This window comes from Chiloscyllium plagiosum, chromosome 3, assembly GCF_004010195.1.
Source record: "Chiloscyllium plagiosum isolate BGI_BamShark_2017 chromosome 3, ASM401019v2, whole genome shotgun sequence".
In the NCBI taxonomy this organism is placed as follows: Eukaryota; Metazoa; Chordata; class Chondrichthyes; order Orectolobiformes; family Hemiscylliidae; genus Chiloscyllium; species Chiloscyllium plagiosum.
The window spans coordinates 121488858-121500516 of record NC_057712.1 but is presented as its reverse complement, the minus strand read 5'-3'; the positions used below and the strand labels follow the sequence as shown (position 1 = coordinate 121500516).

Below are 11659 nucleotides of genomic sequence, written 5' to 3'. Positions count from 1 at the left end.
TTAAAGAGTGATATTGACAAGTGACTCTACATTTCTACACGTATTTTCTTCACATCAACGGCAGCTGGCATTCTGTCACATTTAACAGCCAAACTTATTCTGAGTATTAATGCAGTGGTCTACTGCTCTCTTTGTAACTGCAGACAGATTATGAACCAAGAACATGCCCATTATCGAATGGATTTCAGTGGAGTTTGTTTGATGAATGTAGGTTGGATCTACACCAGGTCTCGTGAGTCTGGGACTTTCCAGTGCAATTCTGAGGGAGAACTAACTTGTCATTGATGTGGGTGAAATGAGCTTGGGAAAACTTCTTCTAGAGTCCTGGCCAAAAGTGACCTGAGTGCAGAAAGCTACATAAATGCAGGAACCTTGAATATGTGTGAACACTGGTTGCCATTGTCAATGGGCCTGCTTTTATTTATTCATTCATGGGATGAGGGTGTTGGTGGCTAGGCCAGCATTTATTGCCCAACCCTAATTGCCCAGAGGGCAGTCAAGAGTCAATCGCGTTGCTTTGGGTCTGGAGACACATGTAGGCCAGACCAGGTAAGGATGGCAGTTTCCTTCCCTAAAGGTCATTAGTGAACCAAATGGTTGTTCTGCCATTCAGTTCATGGTTATCGTTAGACTCTTAATTCAGATTTTTAAAAAAATGATTGAATTTAAGCTCCACCTTCTGTGTGATTCAGACCCAGGACCCCAGCACATCAAATGGGCATTTGGATAAGCCCAGCAATAATACAACTAGGCTTCCCCATCAGTTGTTGGCCAGTATTTGGTGATCTCTGGTTAAAGCTGTCACCAGTAGGAGAACCCACTCTGTCACATTCACTCAGTGAACACTAATCCCGATGCTAATGCCAGCTTTTAATTCTTTGAGCAGCTTACTCCAGAGGAAGAAGAGAAGAGAAGAGTTCGGCGAGAAAGAAACAAGTTGGCTGCTGCGAAATGTCGGAACAGACGTCGTGAACTCACAGAAAGGCTTCAAGACGTAAGTATACGAGGATATAACTGTGTCCAACTTTAGTAGAGGCCAGTTATACCCTGGCAACAAACACCCACAATTATCCTGAATCTCCAGGAATAAGACTGGAAACTAAATTGTCTCTTTACTTTATGGTCCATTTACTTTCAATATGTTTGTTAATTATTTTATAAACAATTGTGTTGAAGAGGAGGGAGGGGCTGCTCACTGGTCAATGTCCATCCAATTGGGTGCCTTGAGGTTTGCCAATTGATGTGAAGAGTCTGTGTAGTCAAGTTGGAGGGGTCAGGCTGCCATTGCTGGGAGTGTGAGGGGAGAGAGCTGGCAGCTCGAGTGAACCTCCTGATGTACAGTCTAGCCCTGCCCCTGAAATCACCATGCCACTTGCAACTGCTCAATCTGTAATCCATCAATAGGTGGGAACGAGGTGACAGACAGCACCTCCTGTGAACCAAGGCAGCTCCATTCACTGAATAATCTGCAGCATAGAAAAGGCTCTTTATTTCAACAAATACTTATCCATGCAATTGCATTGGGAATATACATGCACTGTGTACAGTCATGTGGTGTTCGGGTGGTATTGATGTGGATAGGAATATACTGATATACACGCGTACAGATGTTGTTTGGGATGTATCAATCCAAGCGTTCAAATGTGGATTGGGATATAATGATCTGGGTGTCCAGATATGGTTTGAGATATGCTCCAGCATATGGATCAGGACATGCTGAGCCGCCCGCACAGGCGGAACTCTGGGCGCGCTGAGCCGCCCGCACAGGCGGAACTCTGGGCGCGCTGAGCCGCCCGCACAGGCGGAACCTGAGGTGTGCCAAGCCGCACACACATGCGGAACTCGGGGCGTGCTGAGTTGCATGTAATTATCCAGCTGCAGTTTGCTGGTCCACTTTGTGCTCCCTGCTCTGTCTTAGTCAGGCACTCTCCCAGCTTTAAAGTTGAAATATTATAAATGTTTAACGGTCAGAATCTCTGCACTCTGCCAGGATGATTGCGATCACAATATTTTAAGAGTTTGCTAGAATATTGATGCCACAAAACATTTTCATGTCTTCTAAAGCAACATGTAGGATCTTGCAAAGAAAGCGTCTGTGCCAGAAGCGGGTCACCCTGCAAAGAGCAACATTGAGAAACAGATCTGTGCATTGTTTCACACAAGCAAGCAGAAACTTGCTGTTCGTGAGGCAAGCCTTTCTCTGGTCCTTGTCTGTGCAGTACAGTTTCTTAAGGCCCCTCACTCTTCTTTCTTCAAAAATCCTAGTCTGCATACCACCAAAAGGTTCTCATCACCATTCCTGACACATTAGCAATTGGCAATGTACCTCTTGGAAAACTCAATAAATACCCAAAGCCAGAACAATATCTTCTTGCCTTGTATTTTTTTGTGTAGCAATTGTCATTTTAAAGCTAACCTCAAATGCATTGGAGTGCACAGTTTCTCTCCCTCTTCCCTCTCCACCTCAAAACCAAGGGTGCGGTGTAGCTAGATTGAAGGCAAGGTTGGGACGTCGGTGTAGGTAAATGAAGGAAAACTAAATATAACCAGCGATATAACCCTCCAGTTCCCTTAGCTGCTCCCAGCCAGTCCTATTTGTTCTGGGTTTGTCAAATGGAGCCCTCCAACACAAATATATAGAGTTCAGCCTATGAAAGCCACCTGATTTGCAAGTCTTCATTTATTTAAGACCTTGGTTTTGTTCTCTGAAGGTGGAGTCATAGTCTGGTACCTTGGGCTGGAGAAGTCTCTGTCGTGTTATACATTGGTACTGCAGGACAGTGCTGGGCAGGTGGTGGCCGAGTGGTGTTATTGCTCTACTGTTAATCCAGAGACCCCAGATAATCTTCTGGGGACTTGGGTTTGAATCCTGCCAAAGCAAATGGTGGAACTTGAAATCAAAGAAAATCTGGAATTAAAAGTCTGATGGTGACCTTGAATCAATTGTCAGGAAAAATTCATCTAGTTCACTAATTTCCATTTAGGGGAAGGATGCTACTATCCTTGTCTGGACTACACTTGATTCCAGACCCACAACAATATCGTTGACTCATAACTGCCCTCTAGCCAATTAGGGATGGGCAATAAATTCTGGCCTAGCCAGAGGTGCCCTCATCCTGTGAATGAACTTTAAAAAAATAACCACATTTGTGGGCAGAGTCAGAATGGGTCAATGGGAAAGATGATGTAGCTAGTGTAGGAGGCTCCTGAGAGTCTCTGCGTTGCTGGTGTGATGGGTGATTCATCTAAACTGTGCAGCTGGGACTTAGTTCATAATATTGCGACTGGCTTATGTGGAGAACAGAAAAAAAATGCTTTAAGAAGCCCAGCTTCGGCAGCTCAGGGAAGAGCTAGGCATTTCTGGGGTGTCACGGGTGTCTCTGACATCATCCACCTTGAACCAATAGCGGTGTTGGGGGTAAGGTCCTGAAGGCAGACTTTATTGAACTGAGAGAGAGAGAGAGAGCAGCAACTTGAAGGTTGTTATCTCCAAAGCAAATGAGCATAAAATATGAGGATAAAGTAGATGATCGAGAGTGTAGCATTGACTGGGTAAGAAAGGGAGTGCATTAAAGGGCATAATCCAAAAAAGGGGGTACAAGATCTGGGTGTATTTGTAAATAAATCATTGAGGATCACAGGTAAGGTCAAGAAAATGGATAATAAAGCATATGGAACGCTGGACTTCATAAATGAAGACATAGAGAATGATTCAACTTCAACTGGAGCAATGCATCCAGCTGAGGGCATCATTTTGGGAAAAGATTCACAAGAATGGTTCCAGGGATGAGGACCGTCAAGTTACATTTGATGGATTGGAAAAACTGGGGCTTTGCATAAGAGGAGGTTGAGAGGAGATTCAGTGAGGTGTATTTGAAACCGTGGGGGATGTGGACAGAGTAGACTGGGAGCAAATGCTCCCCCTGATCCAAGGATGAAGAACCAAAGGACACCAGTGCTCAAGCAACGATGGCATGAGGAAATAAAAAGTGTTTTACACAGCAAGCTGAGCTAGGAGTGTCTGCTGTTGATATCCAGACAGAATTTAACTGAAAATGGTATCCATGAGCTCTAACTTGAGATGTTCGGAATCCAGGGGTAATCTCTCCACTGCTTGGAGTTGGAGCACAGAGGAAGCTGGCTTCGGTCATGGGAAGTCAATCAACTCAGTCCCAGGACATTGCAGTAAATTTAATGCCTTTGAGAAAAGAAATCTTCCATCCTTGTCTGGTGCAGGCCACATAGAGCCAGAGAGTCATCCAGCATAGAAACAGGCCCTTCGGTCTAACCAGTCCATGCCGAACATAATCCAAAACTAAACTAGTCCCACCTTTCTGCTCCTAGACCATATCCCTCCAAATTTTTCATATACTTTCCTATTCATGTATCTATCCAAATGTCTTTTAAACATTGTAATTGTACCCACATCCACCACTTTTTCAGAAAGTTCATTCCACATGCAAATCATCCTCTGTATAAAAAATTGTCCACTGTGTCTTTTTAAAATCTCTCTTCTACTCCAGACCCATAGTAATGAGGTCACTTTTCAGCTTTCCTCTGGAAAAGACAGTTTGGAATTAAGAGTCTTATGATGACCATGGATCTATTGTCAGTTGTTGGAAAAACCCATCTGGTTCACTAATTCCCTTTAGCGAAGGAAACTGCCATCCTTAACTGCTCTGGCCTACAGACCCAACAATGTGGTTGACTCTTAACTGCCCTCTGGGCAATTAGGGATGGATAGTAAATGCTGACCTAACCAATGATGCCCACGTCCTGTGAATGATATAAAAAAATAGAAACGGCCTCACAATCCCCTCCGTTTCAGAGCAGCTAGGGATGGGCAGCAAGTACTGACCACCCAGTGACACCCACAGTTTGTGGAAAAAATTGCACTGTGATAAGGTTCCTCAGGATCACTGTCCTAGGCCCAATGATCTTCAGTTTCTTTGCCAATGATTTTCCCGCCTCCCTAAATTCAGTAGAGAAGCAAGGCCTGGGAAAACTCTAGCATGGGATGACCACTGGCAAATGGCATGGGGCCAGGCAATGAGCATCCCTGTTAAAATGGAATCTGACCAGCCCCCTATAGTCTTTGATGGTATTCCATTGCTGAATCCTATGCCATCAATATTACAGGGGGTTATCATTAGCCAGCAACTGAACTAGACGAGCCATCTTTGATACTGTGGCCGCAAGAGCGGTTCAAAGACTAGGATTTCTGCAGCATGTTTTCCCAAAGACACAAAGCAGGAATGTAATGGAATGCTTCCCACTGGCCTGGATGAGTGCAGCTCCAACAACCAGCGAATAAACAACATCTAGGAGGAAGCAGCCTGCGTTATTATCACAAATTTCATCAGCTTCAACATTTACACCCTTTACCAATGCACAGGGCAGCAGTCTGTACCATCTGCAAGATGAACTGCAGGGGTGGCAAGGTGGCTCAGTGGTTAGCACTGGTGCCTCACAGCACCAGGGACCCGATTCCTGCATCGGGTGACTGTGTGGAGTTTGCACATTCTCCCTGTGACTGTATGGGTTTCTTCCCACACTCCAGAGATGTGCAGTTTCAGTGGATTGGCCGTGCTACGTTGCCCGTGGTGTCCAGGGACGTGAAAGCTAGGTGTGTTAGCCATGGGAAATGTGAGGTTATGGGGGAAGGGTAGGGGCTTGGGTTGGGTGCTCTTTCAAGGGTTGGTGTGGACTCGATGTACTAAATAGCTTGCTTCCACGCTGTAGGGATTCTATAGTTGAAATCCTGGAGCTCCCTAACAGCACTGTGTACTTCCCTACATCCCAAGAAGTGCAGTGATTCAGGAAGACAGCTCACCACCGCCTTCTCCAAGATGATTAGGGATGGGCAATAAATGCTGACTCAGCCAGCGACGCCCAAGTTTCATTAGACAATTTTTAATGAGTGATACATTAAATGGATGTGCTGCTGGAATGTGCTGCTTGTAAGTGTGGTGGAGGCAGAATTAATTGTGGCTTTCAAAAGGTCATTATCTGAAGAAATAAAAACGAGGGCAGCAGGAAATGGGAGCAGAGTGGGAGCATGTCAATTACACGTGCAGAGAACTGGCAAGGGTACAATGGGCTGCACAATTACATCAAAGGAGGAAACTGTTCTGTGAACATTTCCACAGCCTAACAGGTTTTAAACGTGTACTGTCAGGCTTTAGTTCAGTAACGTATCTACTCGGTTTGCCAACTATGAACATTACCCTTGAGATTTTAGCTCAAGAACTCATCTACATCTACGCTTCTGTCTTTACAATGGACTGACTTCCTATTACTATTGTTAACCACTTTAAAAATTCCTAATGTTCAGCCAAACAGTCTTTTCTCTCTCAATTTTACAGCAAACAAATGTTTTTGAAGGAAATGGTAAAGTCTGACATTACTTTAATAGCCCTATGACTTGCCTCCCGGAGGCTAATCTTTTAAGTCTGAGAGGGTCTTTGACAATCCTGGAGGGTTTGCAACCCTTTATGATTGCCCGACTGTAACGACATAAAGTGGGGGTTTGTCAGACCCCGGCAGAAGGGAATCAAAGAAACGTGAGAGGCAACCAAAAGAAATTTCCTGCACTTATGAACCAGACCAGCACATTCAGAGGTGTGTGGGATTCGCTGGCAGTATCTCACATCCACTGGATCATGGCAACGTTTGGATTTGGACTAGGGACAATAACAGTGAAGAGGACTGCCAGGTTCCACTTGATTAGAAAGAAAGAAGGAAGGAAGGCGAGAGAGAGAGATGAAGAAAAGGAAGAGGAATACAGAAAAGAAACAAAGATACATCCAAATATATAACTTGTTTAGAAAGAAGCATTCTGCATTTACATAGGGCCTTGCATAACCAAGGTCCTTAGCCAATGAAATATTTCTGAAATGTAGCTCCTGCCATAATGCAGGAAAGGCAGCAGTTCATTTTCAGCGATGTGATAACTACTGATCAGTTTTTGTGATGCTGATAAATATTGGTGAAGGCAGCAGGAACAATGCCCCTCTCCCTTCCCCATGGGATCTTTTATGTACACACATCTTGTTAAGTGGGACCTGGGTTTGAAGTCTCCTCTGGTATGTAGTGCTTCTGACAGTATGACATCCCCTGAGTACTGCACTGGGCTGTCAGGTCAAGCCCTGGAGTGGGATTTGAACCAGGAACCCTTGGTCCAGAATTGAGAGTGCTGCCAATTGAGCCACAGCTGCACCTCTGCTGTGTTTCACATGTAAACGAATTGGAGATCGATTTAGGTCCCCACGTATTGCCCTTAAATTCGCAGTGTGTGGGCTCACTGGAAGGGAAAAAACACATCATTCGCTCATGTGGAAAATGAAGTAATAATTTTTTTTTGTGTTGTTATCTTTTCTTTCTTTCAGGAAACCGAGAAACTTGAAGAGGAGAAGTCTGGTCTTCAGAAAGAAATCGCTGTGCTGCAGAAGGAGAAGGAGAAGCTGGAATTCATGCTGGTCGCCCACAAACCTGTTTGCAAAATGGCGCCTGGGAATGACTGCAGGAGACATTCCCCGTCCCCTGAGCCACGGGCTGGACGGATGCCTAACTCGGTGGTGGTCAAGCAGGAGCCAGAAGAAGAAGAAGAATCGAAGTTGGCCATGTCCAATGCCGTGTCCAAACCACAGAGGTCGGTCATCAAGCCGGTGACTGACATCTCCATAGCCAACAGCTACTTCCTGGAGGCTGAACCCCTAAACACGCCAGTGGTGGTGACTTCCACGCCTGCAGCTAACATCACCCCGTGTGCTGCCAGTCTAGTCTTCACTTACCCCAATGTGCCCAGCCTTGACCAAGAGCCTGCCTCAGAGTCTTGCTCTAAGGCCCACCGCAGGAGCAGCAGCAGTGGCGATCAATCTTCGGACTCCTTGAACTCCCCAACCTTACTTGCTCTCTGAGGAATGTGTGGGAAATCCTCTCCACCGCCCAGCCCACGGGATATCGCGAGAGATGGAAATGGACTTTGTTGTGCTGACCAGAGTTTGTGGGATCGAACTACTTATAAACACTTCAGACTCGCGGGGGGAAGGGAGTGTGGGTTAGGGAGTGGAGAGGGTTGGGATCATTGCTTGGGGGAGGGAAGTGGGATTGGGGGGGGTGGGGAGACAGGTGAAATAGTTCAAGAAACTTGGATGTGGTAGTCACCACCGAATGTAGTCACTTATCAATAGCATTCTGTGGTGGACCATGGTCTGAGGCTGAGAGGGGTGGGAGCAGGAGAACTGCAGCCACGAGGAAGCTATTACCATGTCAACACCCATCGGCAGGATGATCAGCCCTTTCCAAACTGTCAAAAGTCAACCAATACCAGGCAACAGGAGAAGCCTGTGTTCTGAACTCCATTTTGAAACATCCTTTCCTGATTTTCTTTTCTTCCTCAAAGGTTTTACTACACAGGGAGATGTCAACAATCCACAGTGTATCACTTCAGGTTTTGGACCACGCAAGTACTTTTAATTTTAAACCTCGTGCTATCTCCATTTTTGCAATTCTTTCGTTACCGGCAGAGTCTGGGATGGAAACCGCTCTCTAATGTGACGTTCATGTCCTGTAAAGAACAAGTTACTCTGTGACGCTTCTGACATGCCTCAGTGATATTCTGAAAAGTTTTTGCAATACTGGAATTGCTGTCAAACCTTTTGGATTTCAGCATTAATAGAGCAAAAGGACTTGTATCACAATATTACAGCGGAATGATTATCTTGTGCCCTTCCAACCTCAACCATATACCCCTTCTGCCTTTTGACTTTAACTGTAGTATTTATATTTTTTTTAAATTTAAGTGAATAATGGAAATAGACTGTAAAAGCTCCAAGTTGGAAAATGAAAGGATTGTGGGACTGATGAAGTCAGGACAGGATGTGGAATTTTGGCTCAAAGGTTTGCTTATGTAATGATGACAGGAGGACTAGGAAAGCTGGTATTCATTAGTGTTAAGAAGAGTAGTCCCACCTGTGTGTGCCGGTCTGTTTGTGTATCTGAAAGTAAATCGAGAACACTACTGAAACGCCCAGCAAAAGGATCGAAATTGTGTTGGACCTCTTTGTGCAGAGTAATTAATGCTTGGGATGAACTTATCCTTTGAACTAAGGGCAAACGCATAATCACTTGACCACTCAAGGGTCAGTTGGATAAGGTGGTGGGTGTTGGAATGACAAAATTATTTATTCGTTCTTCTGAGATGGATCAAGGGACCTCCCTCATCAATATCGATTCTTGTCCAAGAAATGTCCACTTTTTCTGAGAAAATTCCATGGTAACCCCCAAAATCTCAACACCCCTCTGACTCTGAAGTGGAACAAATGGATTTCTATTGAAGATTTTTGGCTTGTCCTGATTTTGGAAAGGTCGTTGTTATTCGCTCACGGACTGGACTGTGAGGCTTATGGCAGCAGACTACAAACATCTATTCTGGAGCATTGAAATGTGTTTTTCTTCCCCCAGAGGCTGGAAAGTGTCAGACTTTTGTGAAATGTCAAATTTTTGCTAATGACCGTGGTTGAAAACAACGCCCCAGGATGTTTTCCCTGTAGTCAATATGCGAGCAAAGTTTCTATGCAAAATGGATTAATTTCCAACAATGGTACAAGTAGTCATTTGGGAGAAAAGAGCTCTCACATTGCAGAGAAAAAGACACTTTGTCAAATTTTTTTTTAATCTTACACTTATCTGGACAATTTGCAAGAGTGCCAATGTAAAGGGAAAGCAGTGTTTTATATGGAGCCGGGAGTGCCAATCGATTGACAAGTTGATTCTGATTGGTAGAGGCTTTGTTGTGTAGAATGTAACAGTGAGATGATTGAAAGTGCCCTTTTTTTCTGCAATGGGGCATAAATTCTTTTATTTTCCCCATTACACCTGGTGGACAATAAACCCCAATTGTCTCTTTTCACCTTTTGATGCTAGGCGATATGGATGCAGTCAACAGACAGTAAGAAGGGAGGGAGAGCCAGAACTTTGGCCTTGTTCCCCTTCAACACCACCACACCACATTGCCTGTTTGATTGGAACCATCAATTTGTTGGGGGCCAGTCTGCTTTATTCTACTGATTTCTCGAACAGACCCCAGCAACAAAAATGAAGCAGGCATTTTCCAGCCTTTTGTTTATTTAATTCCTCTTTGAATTATGTTTATGGTTTTATTTGGTTGTTTCCTGAATTAAAATTGACTGATCATAGTAGAAAATGTGTTTACTGTTCGAGCAGGTCTCCAATGAACTGTTGATTTTTGACAATAAAAGCGTTACACTGGTTTTCATATTGTACTAGCTGACCACCCGTGGCATTGCTCCAGGTGAGAGTGAGGGTTGAGGGACAGTGATGTTGGTGGACAGTACAGCATCGTTTTTCTGTTGTGCCCAAAATTTTTACCAGTCCAAAGATGTGTAGGTTAGGTGGAATGTCTGTGCCAAAATTGCCCATAGTGTCCAAAGATGTGCAGGTTAGGTGGATTAGCCATGGGAAATAGTGATAGGATAGGGCGGTGGGGCTGGGTGGGATGCTCTTCGGTGGGTCGATGTGGACTCAAAGGGCTGAATGGCCTGCTTCCACATTGTAGGGATTCTGTGATACTCTGAAAATTCCCAGGAGCTAAGCAAAATGATGTTACAGCTATGAGCCTGACCTTTTTGATGGACTGTTCAGGATAAGTGGTCAGGCATGAAGGAATTGGGGGGTGGGTGGAATCAGGCCTGAACCTTTATAAACCAACATTTTCCAGGAGGAAGGGGGGAATGAATGAGGGAGGTGTGGAGTTCCATGTTGCGAACTCCTAGGAGAGAACAAGGTTAGGAGATGACGCTATGAATATAGCTTTGACAATGAAGAGAGGTGGCGGAAGTATGTGTTTGGTGATGGATTTGAAACTTGGAAGGAACTAGGTACGTGTTCAGAGGAGTGTGGATTGCATTAGCTCAGTGTTGCGGTCAGAGAGAAAAGGCAATGAGAAATATTATGATGAGGAGGGAGATACTATCTGAGCTGTACACTTGGACACTCAGCAGGATGTACATCTTTTTTAAAATGTTGAGTCATTTGAAAACCTACTGGAGGAAGTTTCACTCAATGGCTCATTGAGCACCTTAGCTTTTTTATGGGGGCCTTTTGCTTATACTGAACAGCTGCTCTTAGTTGGGACCACTTACTACATACTGCAATGTTGCTGTGTTGGATGATAAATCAACACTTGTTGGGCCAAATGATTTGTATTCACTTAGCCTTGTGTCCTTACTTGATCAAACATTACTGCTGTGGGCAGGTCAATTTGATACCGCAAGCTAAACCTTGGGGTGTATGCTTAGAGCAGATTGGGTTTTAGTTCGGAGAATTGCAGTTGCAGGGATTGAGGAGGAAATGCATGAGAAAAAGACTGCAGAAGTAGCAGTGCCTCTATTTTGGGTTAATTTAAAGAAAGGATTTGTTGAATTTATTTCTAAATTTTAAAAAAAAATTCTTTTGAGGTGAGTGACCCATCATAGACCAGAATACTTTGCATGTTCAGATATTTGCACAAATTGACCATGAAAGAGGTGATGATGAAATCAGCATTTCGGTATTATTGCCCACAATAATCAAATTTTACATCACTTAGTACAGATTGGCTATGATTCAGATGATATACCTAGCTCCTGAGAGACTG

The 11659-nt window shown here is 44.3% G+C and overlaps 1 protein-coding gene across 1 annotated transcript; it reads left to right on the top strand.

Moving 5' to 3' along the window:
- Window positions 1–874: 874 nt before the first annotated feature.
- Window positions 875–8069, top strand: fosl2 (FOS like 2, AP-1 transcription factor subunit; the record flags this gene model as incomplete). The annotated part of the gene is made up of 2 exons (XM_043675399.1): window positions 875–994; window positions 7389–8069. Coding segments are annotated over 2 exons (651 nt in total), but the record flags the coding sequence as incomplete, so codon positions are not given.
- Window positions 8070–11659: the final 3590 nt, after the last annotated feature.